The sequence below is a fragment of the Cebus imitator genome, unplaced genomic scaffold (genome assembly GCF_001604975.1).
Source record: "Cebus imitator isolate Cc_AM_T3 unplaced genomic scaffold, Cebus_imitator-1.0 Scaffold26, whole genome shotgun sequence".
Lineage (NCBI taxonomy): Eukaryota > Metazoa > Chordata > Mammalia > Primates > Cebidae > Cebus > Cebus imitator.
Genome location: NW_016107341.1, coordinates 10,338,702 through 10,353,923, shown reverse-complemented (window position 1 = coordinate 10,353,923; position 15,222 = coordinate 10,338,702). Strand labels below are relative to the sequence as shown.

Sequence of the window (15,222 nt, the reverse complement as noted above, 5' to 3'; positions counted from 1 at the left end):
GACGGAGTTTTGCCATGTTAGCCAGGCTGATCTCGAACTCCTGAGCTCAGGCAGTCTGCCTGCCTTGGCCCCAAAAAGTGCTAGGATTACAGGTGTGAGCCACCACTCGCCACCACTCCCAGCCTCAACAATTTGCTTTTTGCTTTTTTTGAGATGGGATCTCACTCTGTCACCCAGGCTGGAGTGCAGTGGCATGATCTTGGCCCACTGCAACCTCCAGCTCGTGGTTTCAAGAGATTCTCCTGCCTCAGCTTGCTGAGTAGCTGGGGTTACAGGTGCATGCCACCACACCCAGCTAATTTTTTTGTGTGCGTGTGTATTTTTAGTAGAGACGGGGTTTCGCCATGTTGGCCAGGCTGGTCTCAAATTCCTGATCTCAAGTGATCTGCCCACCTTAAGTGATCTGCCCACCTCAACCTCCCAAAGTGTTGGGATTACAGGTGTGAGCCACTACAACTGGTTAACAGTATTTATATGTATAGCACTTTGAAGTACTAACCCATGGTCTCCTTGAATGACTAACAATCATTCAAATGATGTTTAGGAGTTACCATCTTTATTGAACAGGTGAGTAAGCCCAAGTTTGGAGAGGCTGAGTTACTCCCCCCAATCTGACATCTCTAGTTAATAGTAGAACTGGAATTCAGTTTTTCTGACTCCTAGCTAGTGTTCTTTCCCCTCTTGTGAAGATAAATTGTTGGTGAGATATATAGATTTATATGTACATATATCTAAATTTATGTTATGCATGTACATTAATTCCATTTTTGATGCAATAATTGTTATTAAATGTCATAAGATATTTAGTATACTCTCAGGTACTGTATTTTAAGCTTCTGTTTGCTTTGTTTTCCTTCAGCTTCTTAGCAAAACTGGTTGTTAAGTCAATAAAGTGTGGGAAGAATGAAGCTGAGTGGTAACAGTGCAGTACTTTTTTGGTTGATCAATGCTATGTACATACCTCCCACAGAACATTCTCCCTCTTATTATCCAGTGTACTTCCTCTGCTTGGATGTATCTGGCCTCCCACTGGTCTCCTAAATGCCTCTGGGAGTAATACCAGTCTTGTCTGGAATCTTATTGAATGTGAAGGATGGCAACAGTTTAATTGTACCCCACTGAAGCCCTTTGCAGACATTTCAGTGAATTGACATAGTTTCATTAGCCGTGTTATCTAGCATTGTATCAAAAGGGCCCTTTCTCTTCAATAAGGATAAGGAGAGCAAATACAGAATTGTAAGTTTAATCTTATTTAGTCAGAGATATCTGAAAATACGGTTCTGAATACTTTCCAGATTTAACGTCTTTGTTGTTATGTAATGGACAGGAACTCAATTAGTGTTTATTAAATGTCTACTCTGGGAATCATGGTTTGTTACTTCATAATTTATGAGTATGTTGAAATCCTAAACATGTGTTGTACTACCGTGATTTTTTTTCTTTAATTTTTTACATGATAAAACAGTGCATTCAATTCTAGGCAGTTGGCACATCTTAAATGTCAAAAAAAGAAAGCATCAAACATTTGCTTTTGAAATAGAAAATTCTTATTTTTTGAAAGGATTTTACCCATGTGTGCAGTTATTGAAAGAAAATATTTGTACTTAGCTGACTTGTCTTCACCAAATGTCATAGCTTAGACATCCCTTTGGTTGGAGACATAGGGTTAAGTCTTGCTATTAAATAGGCAATTAATCTTTAAAAATGTAGAGAATGTCCTTGGTAATTACTAGATGGAATTTATGTTGTCCTTTTTGTAATGAATTGTTCTTTAAAAAATAACATTTGTTTTATTTTTTATTTATTTATTTATTTATTTATTTTTGAGACAGAGTCTCACTCTTGCTTAGGCTGGAATCTCAGCTCACTGCAACCTCCACCTCTCAGGTTCAAACGCTTCTCCTGCCTCAACCTCCCAAGTAGCTGGGACTACAGGCACACACCACTACGCCCAGCTAATTTTTGTATTTTTAATAGAGATGGGGTTTTACCATGTTCGTCAGGCTGGTCTTGAACTCCTGACCTCAGGTGATTTGCCTGCCTCAGCCTCCCAAAGTGCTGATATTACAGTTTTGAGCCACCATGCCTGGTTAGAACATTTGCATTTTATATTTATCGTTTGTCATAGGGCTTTGTTACATTTAAATTTGCTTCTGGATTCTAGTTTTCTAGAACAAATTTAGTTATTTGGTGTGCTTATAACTAGCTGCTGTTCACAGGGAAAGAGAATGAACAAATTAATTATGCTTCTGATTATATTTAATTACCAAGAGCAATGTTTTTACTCTTAACGTATTTATTTTCAAACATAAAATGCTATATTTCATCCATTTTGAGACAGACATTTTATTCACATTTTAACACAACTGATATCAGGATATGTCATGTATAATGTGTGACCTAATTGATGATATTTTTACTTTCTTAGTGGCACATGAAACAACAGGGTGCCTTACACTTCCTGGTATTTTTATTTATTACTTATTTGTTTAGATTGCTCTTTCAGAATTCATGGTATCTTTAGTTGAATCAAAATCAGTATTTGGAAAGATCTTTACCAAGCTGTAAAGCACTTTTTGAAACATGGTTGTTTACAATTTATGTGTACTCATGTACACATCTACTTTCAGTTGGTGTTGGCCTGAAGTCAAGGGTGGATTATTTTCTTTTTTTTTTTTGAGACAGAGTCTCGTTCTGTTATCAGGCTGGAGTGCAGTGGCGTAATCTCGGCTTGGTGGAACTTCCGACTCCCTGCTTCAAGTGATTCTCCTGCGTCAGCCTCGTGAGTAGCTGGGACTATAGGCCCAGCTGATTTTTATATTTTTAGTAGAGATGGGGTTTCACCTTGTTGGCCAGGATGGTCTTGATCTCTTGACCTTGTGATCTGTCCGCCTCGGCCTCCCAAAGGGATTTTCATTTACACTTTTAACTTTGGAAACAGGTACATAACAAGAAATAGTTGTTAAAGAAATTAAATTTGCCACATTTAATTACAGAAACTCCAGCTAGATTTGTTAAGGGGTTTGTCAAGCTTGAAGAGCTCAAAGCTAGTTAATACAGAAGCATACAGACAACCCACTCTTCCTCATTCCTAGTTTTTCTGTCGTTTTATCTGTGGTGTTTAAGGATGACTATTGTGGGATTGTTTCTCTGTCCACTACTGAGTGCCCAGAGGACACTGAGGATGAGGAGTGTTCTTGTGTGACTCGCTTTCAGGCTGAGGCTCCTTTGTCACTGGAGCACCGGTTGGCATGGCTTATCATTTTGCACATTCACCAACATGGGTTTCCAGTATTTTTCCTCCAGAAAAAACCGGTTCAGATTGTCAAGGCTCAGGTTTTATGTGCTTCTGTTCCTTCTTGCCCTTTCACTTACAGTACATTGTGTGAAATGGTGCTGCATAGTTTCATTATTTTGTGTTGGTTTAACATCTGTCATGGATGGCAATACATAATCCTGTGACTATCCATTTCCCTACACCCCAAGATATTAAAACATCATGGGCAAAGACCCTGTGGTGGCAGTTGGTGGCCCTGAAGTGGATACATGATACATCTGAGGAAATAGTTTCAGGTCATGTTTTTGGAGCAGAGGAGAGTGTGGGTAGGGTTAGACACACAGGCCCTGTGTACCATCCTGGTGACCCTTGCCCTCAAAAAACTCTTTGGAGGTTTTTTTCGTTTTGTTTTGTTTATATCTGATTTATTTTATTTTATTATTAATTTATTTTAAAAATATATATTTTTTGAGACAGAGGTTTGCTCTTGTTGCCCAGGCTGGAGTGCAATGAGGTGATCTCAGCTTGCCTCCTGGGTTCAAGCGCTCCTGCCTCATCCTCCTGAGTAGCTGGGATTACAGGCATGCGCCACCATGCCCAGCTAATTTTTGTATTTTTAGTAGAGATGGGGTTTCACTATATTGGCCAGGCTGGTCTAGAACTCCTGACCTCAGGTGATTCACCTGCTTCGACCTCCCAAAGTGCTGGGATTATAGGCCTGAGCCACCAAGCCCAGCAGATTTTTTTTTTTTTTAAAGAGCATTCCTGAAAACTGGACTTTGTGTGTGTTGGGGGTTTGCTAGGAGAGAATGGCTATTTGGTAATGAGACCTGTTTCTATGGATTGACTGGGGTGAAAGACTGAGTGGATGGGAGATGAGAAAATGGAGGTTGTATGAATAGACAACTTTGAAAAAGCTATTGTCTGGAGAGAAAAAGATCACTGAACCAATTTTTCTTTTCTCTTCTTTTCCTTTTTTCTTTTAAGAGTCTTGTTTTGTTGCCCAGGCTGGAGTGCAGTGGCATGATCATGGCTCACTGTAGCCTTAACTTCCTGGGCTCAAGTGATCCTCCCTGTCAGCCTCCTGAGTACCTGAGACTACAGGCGTGCACCACCACAGCCGGCTAATTTTTAAAAAAATATTTTTGCAGAGACAGGATCTCACTATATTGCTCAGGCTGGTCTGGAGCTCCTGCCTTGGCCTCAGCATCCCAAAGTGCTGAGATTATTGGCGTGAGTTACCATTCCTGGCCTGAACCATTTTTCACTCTTGTTTTACACTCAGCCCCCTGGAAACCTCTGTCTTCTCTCACTGTCACTTTTGTCACCCCCAAAGCAGTCTGGATCCCAGAGTCACCCATTTCCTTTGGGTGTCAATGTGGACTTTCTCTTGGGTTCTTGCTTTCCTATGACCTCAAACCCTTCTCAAACTCACTGGGTCAGAATCCATCTTGATTAGCGGTGCTGCCATTTCTGACTCTTCCCACTTAATTGCCCACCCTCCTCCTGACCAACCAGCTGTATAAATTCTAAAATTTGTGACTATCCAAATACCCTCTAGTCTTATTGATTCCGCTTCTTTATCGTCTCTTGGATTTATTCTGCTTTTTCTCTTCTCATCACACTTCCTCCTCATCTTTGGACTGGGCTATTACAAAATGGAGATTATAATACCTACCTTGAGGATTTTCTAGGAACATGAATTTTTTTTTTTTTTTTTGAGACGGAGTTTTGCTCTTGTTACCCAGGCTGGAGTGCAATGGCGCGATCTCGGCTCACCACAATCTCTGCCTCCTGGGTTCAGGCAATTCTCCTGCCTCAGCCTCCTGAGTAGCTGGGATTACAGGCACGCGCCACCATGCCCAGCTAATTTTTGTATTTTTAGTAGAGACGGGATTTCACCATGTTGACCAGGATGGTCTCGAGCTCTTGACCTCGTGATCCACCCGCCTCGGCCTCCCAAAGTGCTGGGATTACAGGCGTAAGCCACCGCGCCCGGCCAGGAACATGAATTTAAATGAAATATGTGAAACGTATAGCGTGGTGGTTCAGTGTTACTGGGTGTTCTGGGCTTCTTCTGTTTTCTACTCAATCCATCCCTCAAGTTCCAGTTTTTAGCCACTTCCTTTCTTTTTTATCCAGCTACCAGAGTTGTCTTCCCTAAGTACACTGCTTTTTTTTTTTTTTTTTTTTTTGGAATCTTGCTCTGTTGCCAGGCTGGAGTGCAGTGGCATGATCTTGGCTCACCGCAACCTCCACCTCCCGGGTTCAAGTGATTCTCCTGCCTTAGCCTCCTAAGTAGCTGGGACTACAGGCACCTGCCACCACACCCAGCTAATTTTTGTATTTTCAGTAGAGATAGGGTTTCACCATGTTGGCCAGGATGATCTCGATTTCTTGACCTCGTGATCCGCCCACCTCGGCCTCCCCAAAGTTCTGGGATTACAGGCATGAGCCACTGCACCCAGCACCTAAGTGCACTGATTTTTAAGCATGTTCAGTGTTTCTCCATTGCCTGCAGTGTAGCCCAACCTCCTTACAGGGAGTCCAGGCTCACAATCTAGTCCCATCTTTGCCGTCCAATCTTTTAACCCTTTACAGCCTCAACTCTCACAAACCTCCCTTGCTTTTTTTTTTTTTTTTTTTTTTCTTTTTTTTTTTTTTTTTTTTTTTTTTTTTTTTTTTTTTTTTTTTCTCCCCTTTTAGGCAGAGTTTCATTCTGTCACCCGGGCGGGAGTGTAGTGGTATGATCTCGGCTCACTGCAACTTCTGCCTCTACTGTTCAAGTGATTCTCCTGCCTCAGCCTCCCAAATAGCTGGGATTACAGGCACGTGGCACCATGCCTGGCTAATTTTTGTGTTTTTAATAGAGACAGGGTTTCACCATCTTGGCCAGGCTAGTCTCAAACTCCTGACCTCAGGTTAGCCACCTGCCTTAGCCTCCCAAAGTACTGGGATTACAGGGGTGAGCCACTGCATCTGGCCCTTTCTTGTTTTTTATGTCCTAGCTACCTTAGACCACTAGATGTTGTTCACAATCCTATTTTGACGTTTTTGTAGTTTTTGAATCAAAGTGCCCTTTTTTCCTTTCTCGTTTATCCCTTGATTGTTTAAAACAGTGAGTCAAAAATTTATTAATGTTATTTGGTAGAATGATGATATGTGTGTGTGTATGTATATGTATATGTATATGACAAATACCAGTATCTCATAAGCTGTTTTATCATGACAAGGGGTAGCACGAGGTCAGCTCTGCCATCTGTTGGACATATTATCTTGTTAAGAAGTAACTTAAACTCTCTAAACTTTTTTTTTTTTTTTTTGAGACGGAGTCTCGCTCTGTTGCCTAGGCTGGAGTGGTGTGATCTCGGCTCACTGCAGCCTCCGTCTCCCAGGTTCAAGCAGTTCTCCCACCTCAGCCTCCCAAGTTGCTGGGATTACATGCATACCACCACACCTGGCTAATTTTTGTATTTTTAGTAGAGACAGGATTTCACCATGTTGGCCACGCTGGTCTCGAACTCCTGACCTCAGGTGATCCACCCTTGTCGGCCTCCCAAAGTGCTGGGATTACAGGCATGAGCCTGGTCTAAACTCTCTAAACTTGTTCATTTTCATCTGTTAAATGAAGTGGGGTTTAGATGGATGGTCATTGTTTCTGTTCTTTTCAAAGGTCTTGACCTGAACTTAATTATTACCCAGAAAAAGTGATTCTATGAGAGCTTACTCACTGAGACCACATTAACTTCTAGAAGAACTTAAAGAATTTAGATGTGGCATGGCATGATGGCCTGTGCCTGTAATCCTAGCACTTTGTAAGGCCGAGGAGGCAGGAAGATTGCTCAAGCCCGGGAGTTCAAGGTCAGCCTGGGCAACATGGTGAAACCCCATCTTTACTAAAAATACAAAAGTTAGCCAGGCACGGTGGCACACACCTGTAGTCCCAGCTACTTGGGAGGCTGAGGTGGTAGGATGGCCCGAGCCTGGGGATGTTAAGCCTGCAATGAGTCATGATCGAGTCACTGTATTCTAGCCAGGTGACAGAGTTAGACCCTGTCTCAAAAATAAAGAATATAATCAGAATTTAGATGTACTGCTAGTTAACAAGATTAGGGAAAAGAAGAATGAGCATTTGTGAGTGCCAAGTACTTTATGTACCTTGTGCCATTTGATCCTTTGAAAGAAACCTCCACAGGTAGGTAGTTTACAGGAAGAAAATGGAGGATTAGAAAGGGTAAGTTATTTGCCCAAGGTATAAATCTTGTTAGACTCTCTCTTAACTCTTGAAGTGGGGTTTAGATGGATGGTCATTGCCTTCTGGGCCCTTCCACACACAGTGATGGCTGAGCAACCACGTGTGCTTTAGCTTTTGTCAGCTGGAGTTTCTTTTCTTCACAGTGTTTCTTCTCTAGCAGTTTGAAAAAAAAAGTTTTGGTTCAGTGTACGTGTTCATCCTAGGGTTTGTGTTTTTTCCCTTTCTCTCTGGGGCAGTATTTCTATTTAAACACCATTGTAGCCATAAAAAAAAAGAATATTTGGCTTTCTGTTGCCGTGCTTATTTCCTTATTCCGACTTATAAAGTGTGCTATTTGTGTGTACATTGTATTTGAACTAATACAACTGAAAGCAAATGCTTGTTTAATGAAACAGAAAGCAAATGTTTGTTTAACAGAATAAGAAAGAAGTAAAATTCGTTGCAGATATGTTATTTATCACTTTTGTGTATCTGGAGTCCTGTATAGTTCAAAATCAGGGATTTTATTGCCTTGAGTTAAGCAGTAGAAGTAGTAGCAGTAATAAGGTCAGCAGCAAGAGGTAACATTGATTGAGCTGTGATGAAACATTTATTTGTGTGTTACTATGTTTCCAAGTGCTTTACTTGTATTACAGGTCTTCTCAATAACCCTAGGAGGCAAGTAAAATTCTCTCCATTTTATAGATGAGGAAATCATGATACAGAGAGGGTGGGAAACTTGCTCAAGGTCATATAGCTAGGATACGTACTCACTGACTTGCCAGTTCTGAATTAATTTGAATGTATTTTATTGATCAGTTCAATACATTATTGAAATGTTTCTCTGTTAATGTGTTATCTCCTTTCCAGGGATTTGGACTTATAGTTTCTAGGGGCATTGATTACAGAATATCTTCAGTGTAAACATAACTAGACCTACTTGTGTATATATGGGACTTGCTTGAATTACTAAATTCCCTCAAGGAACTGAAGCAGTCCTTATTATGTGTTGTTAACAATAATATTTTTTAAATTCAAGCATGAAAATATTATAGATTCATGAAAGTGCTTAATTTATTCTACAGAATGTCATTGAAATGGAAAATTTAATATGTTTACATGCTGGCTGGGGAAATATGTTTTGGATTACAGGAGATAAAGGATTTTTTAAGGGCTTGGCAGTTATGCTAATAGGTAAAGCAAACATCTTATTAGCAAGAAGTAATATTGTATTCTAAAATTGTGCTTTGCAGGAAGAAAGTTTCAGCTAATAGAGACATCATATTTTTTTACGTTTGGAGAAATTTTTATTGGCTAACAAATAGTATCTTGTGTTATGTTTGAATGCCTTTATGTTCAACTCAGTATTTTTCCTCATTGTTTTTTTTAGTTCTTTACCAAAGGACATGGATGAAAATGAAAGCAACCAGTCCCTGATGACAAGCAGCCAATATCCTAAAGAAGCAGTAAGAAAACGTCAAAATTCAGCACGGAATTCTGGAGGAAGTGATTCTTCTAGGTTTTCTAGGAAAAGCTTCAAACTAGATTATAGACTAGAAGAAGATGTAACTAAATCTAAGAAAGGAAAAGATGGGAGATTTGTGAATCCATGGCCAACATGGAAAAACCCCTCTATTCCAAATGTTCTCAGATGGCTGATAATGGAGAAAAATCACAGCAGTGTTCCAAGTTCTAAAGAGGTAGCACTTGGCTTTTTTGAGTGCTTTATATTCGCTCTTAATATATAACACTCAAGTTAGTTATTTGAGCCGTATATCATACGGCATAGAATTCTGTCTGGGGAGATAAAGTGGTTAGGTATAACCTAGGTCCTAAAGTTCATCATTCAGCAGCAGAGTGCATGTAGGAATAACCAACTCTAATCTGGTGGTAACTAGAGGTAGGAATAGAGTGCTTTAGAGGTACCAGAAAGAAAGTGATGTTGACAGGCAGAGCTAGAGATGGCTTGACACAGCAGGTGGATATTAGATTGCTAAGAAGTATTTTGACGGTGATTTTTCAGTTGGATGATGGCATGAACAAGGTCAGGAAGGTGAGAAAGTGCATGACATGCTCTGGAAGGTAGTAGCCTGGTACGTGTGTGGAATGGATTATGAGGGCGAAGGCATGACCTAAAGTGTTTGGCTTTTAATCTTTGGACAAGGCTGCCAAAGCTATAAAAGGGAGCTTCAGATGACCTTTCCAGACCTTGAAATTTGACTATAGGTTCCTAGCCTTTAAATATACTAGTTTTACTTAGAATGATTCTGCTTGGCCTTTTCCTGTAGATCACAGTTTTCAGTTAAGTTGATTTCATGGTTTCCTTTGAGCATATCAATATTTTTCATTGGTGAACCAAGTAAGTACTATAGCTCTGTCTCCTTTCCATATATATATACCTCTCCCTTGGCCATGTTAACAACACCTCTTTTCATTTGCTTGACTTTCTTTGTATTTATGGATTATTTCCCTGCCTTCCATGGCTTCTCAATGCCAATTTCCTGAGGGAAGGACCCTGAGGTGGTTGTTTGAGCACAGGGCTGTAGTCTGAGCTGATGCCTTCCAGGGCTTCTGCCGGCTTCTGTTCTGGGGCACCTTTCACCAACCTCCTGGGCTCCTTTGTGTCTTCTGTGGTGGCCCTTATTTTCTGCATCCCACTTGTTCCTCTCTCTGTGTCATTTTCTCATTTTGGGGGAGCACATTTTCAGTGAACTTCCTGAGAAAGGGTACATGGAGAGTCAGTTGTCTGAAATCTTGCTTGTCTGAAATGTCTTTATTCTCACTCGTGATTGACAGTTTGGGTATAGAATTTTTGTTTGCAGTTTTCTCTCAGAATTTGAGAGTATTGCCTCCATAACTTTATTTCTGGTATGGCTGTGGAGAAGTTCAGTGGCATTCTTACTAGTGATCCTTTGAACAGGCCCTTTGTTTTCTCCCAAGAGACTTTGAGAATCATCTTTGGCACTAGTGTTCTGAAAATTGCCATGATATGTAGTTTTTTTATTCACTGTGCTCTGTGTTTGGTGGGCATTTCCTTCAGTTCTAGGAATTTTCATCTCTATCTTTTAAAATGCCTTTTCCTACATCTTTTGATTCTAAAATGACTATTAGTTGCAGTAGTTGTATTTTGGACCTCCTAGATCAATTCTCTATAATTAAAAAAAATTTTTCTTCTGTTTTTTTTTTTTTTTTTNTTTTTTTTTTTTTTTTCTTCTTACAAACAAAGGTTTTATTGTGTTGGTCCACAGTTGTATTTCATATTACCTCATGGAGCAGGGCCCCTGGGGTGGAGGTCCCTGTGTAGTAGTTGGTGGAGCAAGTATAGCTGGTCAGGCCCAAAGGGGAGAAGGAGGGCTGGGGGCTCCTTAAAACCTACTGAGAGGCCGGGCGTGGTGGCTCACGGCTGTAATCCCAGCACTTGGGGAGGCCGACGCGGGCGGATCACTTGAGTCCAGCAGTTTGAGACCAGCCTGACACCATGGTGAAACCTTGTTTCTACTAAAAATACAAAAATTAGCCAGGCATGGTGGAGCACCTGCAGTCTCAACTACTTGGGAGACTGAGGCAGGAGAAGCCCTTGAGTCTGGGAGGTGGAGGTGCAGTGAGTCAAGATCATGCCACTGCACTCCAGCCTGGGCAACAACAAGTACTAAAAAAAACTACTGAGGCCACAATATGGGGGATTAACATGAAGAGGAGGTCAGGCTTAGCCCCAACAACTCAGAATTCCACTTCCTTGTACAGGCCTCACTTTTCCCACTGGGCCCAGGGTAGGTCTGAGGGTCTGAGGTCTGTTGGTCTTAGGGTCCTAGGGAAATCTAGCCACTTTGGAGCCTAAGATATTTAGCATCATGGCTAAGCCCCATTTTCCATAGCTCTTTTCCCAGCACCCTCTCCACTGTCCCCACCCCATTCCTCGGGGGAAAAAAATGTATTTTTCTTTTGTTAACACTTTGTGAAACTTTTGCGGGTACATAAACCACAAACTGATCGGCTGACAAAAGGAGGAAGAGGTGAGGCAACCAGAAACCTTCGGGGACCGCTTCCCTCCAAGCCCAGGCCTCTTCTTCCCAGTACAGCTTGGCCTACATGCCAGCAGGAACCCTCACCCTACACACATTGGGATACGGCCTTGACCCCTTCTCCATAGCCCATTGGCTCAGTCCTGTGAAGGACCAAGGCAAAGGGGAAAAAGACTCGCTGCCTGATCCCATGCTGCCACTCACAGACCCTCAGTTGATTGGCAGCACTTAACAGGTTAAGAAAAGAGAAAGATGAAAACACAGAAAAACCCAAAAACCCAGATGGGGAAATGATGTAGGGAGAGAATGTTGTTCCGGGAGCCTCAGTAGCTGGCCTCCTCCTGGTAGCAAGGGGGAGATTCAGGTACCTCCCCCTGTCCTGGGCAGTCACTAGCACCCAAGGGAGCCCCATCGGCCACTGTGCGTTGCTAGCAGTACTTAGTGTTGTATATCTGCTGGCCCAGGCCAAAGACCTAACCACCCTGGTGCCCTGCGTGTAGCGCATCTGCAGGGACATGGAATAGTTGTCATACTTGTCAGTTCCTAGCTTGGTGTCATAGATGTGCTGCTGCATCCCAGGAGCCGTCATGCCCACCTGGCTGGCACACTTGTTTGTACCCATCTGGAAGCTGATGGTTGAGTGGTCCATGGGGGGCAGGATGTGGTTCCTGGGGTTATAGAAATGCCTCCTCATGCTGTATGTGGTCATGTCCGACTGGCTGGCAGTCACATTTGTTGGTGCCCATCTGCAGCCCAATGGCGCACTGGCTGGCTTTCATGGTGTTGGTGTCAAAGTTCTGCTCCTGCTTCTCCGAGTACTTGATGCTGATGTCCACCCCTTCTGCAGCCCCTTAATCTTGACCTTCCCCACCAGGGCGAGAAGAGACACCTGCACCTGCATCATGTTCCTACTCTCAAATAGGTCGTTGGCCTCAAACAGGTCCACAGGGTTCATGCCGTAGCTGACCATGACCTTGATGAGGTTGGAGAGGTTTTCTAGCTGGTGTCACTTCTTCATGGAGCAGTTGGTCTTGGGGACTGAGCGCAGCTGTAGCTTGTTCATGAGTGTGCACAAGATAATCCTGTCCTTCAGGCCCTTCTGGAAGTCGGGGCTGATGGAGAGGCCGGTGAGTCTCTCAATCCAGCTGTGGAGCTCTGTCTCCTTCTGGGGGTCATACTTGGACAGGAGCCAGTTCTTGACCTCAGCCGACAGCCATACAAGGGGCTCTTGTTGAACAGCCTGGAGCTCATGGCTGGTAAGCATGGTGGCGGGCACGGTGGCAGGATGGGACCAGATGGGACTGGACAAGATGGGACCGCGGGGCGGGTGCCGGGCTGGGATGCCTCTCATGTGTTTTATCTTTTTTAAAATATTACATGGCCAGGTGCAGTGGCTCATGCCTATATTACCCATACTTTAGGAGGCTGAGGTGGGAGGATTGCTTGAGTTGAGGACTTTGAGACTAGCCTGGGCTACATAGCAAAATGCCCTCGCTCTAGAAAAAAAATGCAAAAAATTAGCCAGGTGCAGTAGAGTGTGCCTGTAATCCCAGCTACTTGGGAAGCTGAGGCAGGAGGATCACCTGAGCCTGTGAGGCAGAGGTTGCATTGAGCCAAGATCGTGCCACTACACTCCAGCCTGGGTGACAGAGCAAAACCCTGTCTCAAAAAAAAAAAAAAAAATTACATTCCGAGGAGTTGGCTCCTGGGAGGAATGATGCTAGGTGCAGATGGAGTGTGGTTTTTGATGGCACCTTATAGACAGTTGTGTCCCAAAAGGGGGATGATAATAACTGCTGAGATCCTAAAGAGCAAGCCCAACTCTAGCCTGTAGGCATTAAACAGAAAACTGGAAGTTGAAATGATAGAATCTTACTTGTCTAGACCAGCTTTATGGTTTTACTACCGATAACGTTTTTATTTGTGGATGGCTTGAGTGCAGATTTTTGGAGACTTTCTAAAGGATGGAGAATCAGCTTGACAACAGTGCACATGCGGCAAGTTTTAAAGAAGCAAAGAACTCAAAATTCATGCTTGCAGAAGTTCAGGCAGACCTGATTTCTTAAAGATGTCTAGGGTTTTTAATGACCACAAATAGCAAGCAAGCAAGCAAGCATGCAGCTTACCCCTTGATAGAATCTCACTCTGTCACCCAAGCTGGAGTACAGTAGCCCTTTGAGGCTCACTACAGCGTCAAACTCCTGGGCTCAAGTGATCCACAGCCACCCAGTGGTTTTCGTAGACAGCCTGATACAGTTTTATGGCAGAGAAGATTAATTAAACAATGTCTTCCAATTTTAATAAATTTCTGCAATCCAAAAAAAAATTTTTTTCATTCTGAAAAATTTCCTCAATAATTTATTTGTTTCATTTTTTAAACCTTGTGTCTCATAGAGTTTTAGTAATGACTGAAAATGTCATGATACACAATTTTTTATAAAACTATAAAGTATGAATACTCTGATCTCAAACATGCCATGCATAAAATAGAACTACAAGTACAGATCATAATGTTAACAGTGGTTATAATCTCTGCATGTTGTTATAGTGTGGCCACTATTTATATTTTTCTGCATTTTCCAGACATTAAGAGCATTATCTCTTATGATCAAGGAGTTTAAAAATATTAAGCCATTTGATACATCTTATACCCTTAATACATACGGCAAAAATGTCAAACATTAGCATCAATAATTAATTGAATTGGAGTTATTTTGGTAACACATCTATCTTTATTCAGTGTTCACATATATCTTATAAACGTGAAAAAGAAAAATGTTATTTTTTAATTTAAAAAATCTGAGTTTCAAATTACAGGTATAGGTAGTAAAGTTTTCTAAGGTGATTAAAATGTACCTTCAGCTGGAGGAAAAGTATTATCTTGTCTTTAAACGTGATGTTTTAAAAACGTGGTTTAAATGCATTTGAGTCATGTCTCTCTTTTACCTCATTAATATACACAAACACATGCTCTTAAAAAATAGTATATTAAGAAGATATGAGTTTCATTGTTTAATTTTAATGTAAGATAATATTTCTGCCATGGAACGAGCATAGCTTAGTGAAAGAGAGGTCTTTTAAGTCAGGAAAGCATAGATTTCCCTCGTGATTGGGTACTTACCTGTTGTATGACTTTGGCAAGTTTCTTACTGATCTTAGTCTGCCTTGGTCTGGTCATCTGTAAAATGGCAGTAATATCTGCTTCATAGATTTAGATGACACAATATACCTGAAGCACCTTCCAAAGAATAGCAATTGAATGAATATTAGGATTTTTCCCTTTTCCCGAGAAAAGTAAAACATTAACTAGTGTACTAGTTAATTATGAGTCTTGGGATTTTCCCTTTTGCAGCTTTCAAAAAGGAAGACCAGCCAAGAAAGTCTTGATCTAGCCAAGAAAATGCAAGTGAGGCTGGGCGTGGTGGCTCACGCCTGTATTCCCAGGACTTTGGGAGGCTGAGACAGGCGGATCATGAGGTCAGGAGTTTGAGACCAGCCTGACCAACGTGGTGAAACCCTGTCTCCACTAAAAATACAAAAGTTAGCCGAGCATGATGGTGCACGTCTGTAATCCCAGCTGCACAGGAGGCTGAGGTAGGAGAATCGCTTGAACCCGGGAGGCAGAGGTTGTAGTGAGCCAAGATTGCACCATTGCACTCCAGCCTGGGCAACAGAGTGAGACTCTGTCG

At 41.9% G+C, this 15,222-nt stretch overlaps 1 protein-coding gene and 1 pseudogene across 6 annotated transcripts in view; one reads left to right on the top strand and one right to left on the bottom strand.

Annotated features, from left to right (window-relative positions):
- NAPEPLD (N-acyl phosphatidylethanolamine phospholipase D) overlaps positions 1-15,222 on the top strand; it is a 46,839-nt gene that overhangs the window by 12,491 nt on the left and 19,126 nt on the right. For 5 of the 6 annotated variants that reach the window (XM_017523044.2, XM_017523045.2, XM_017523048.2 and 2 more), the window contains one exon: positions 8,902-9,211. In XM_017523044.2, coding sequence (XP_017378533.1) covers positions 8,902-9,211 — 310 coding nt within the window. Of the gene's footprint in view, positions 1-2,759; positions 2,783-8,901; positions 9,212-15,222 lie in introns of those variants that run through there. The other variant, XM_037736577.1, reaches the window with a different exon arrangement.
- Positions 11,190-12,784, bottom strand: LOC108300290 (annotated as a pseudogene).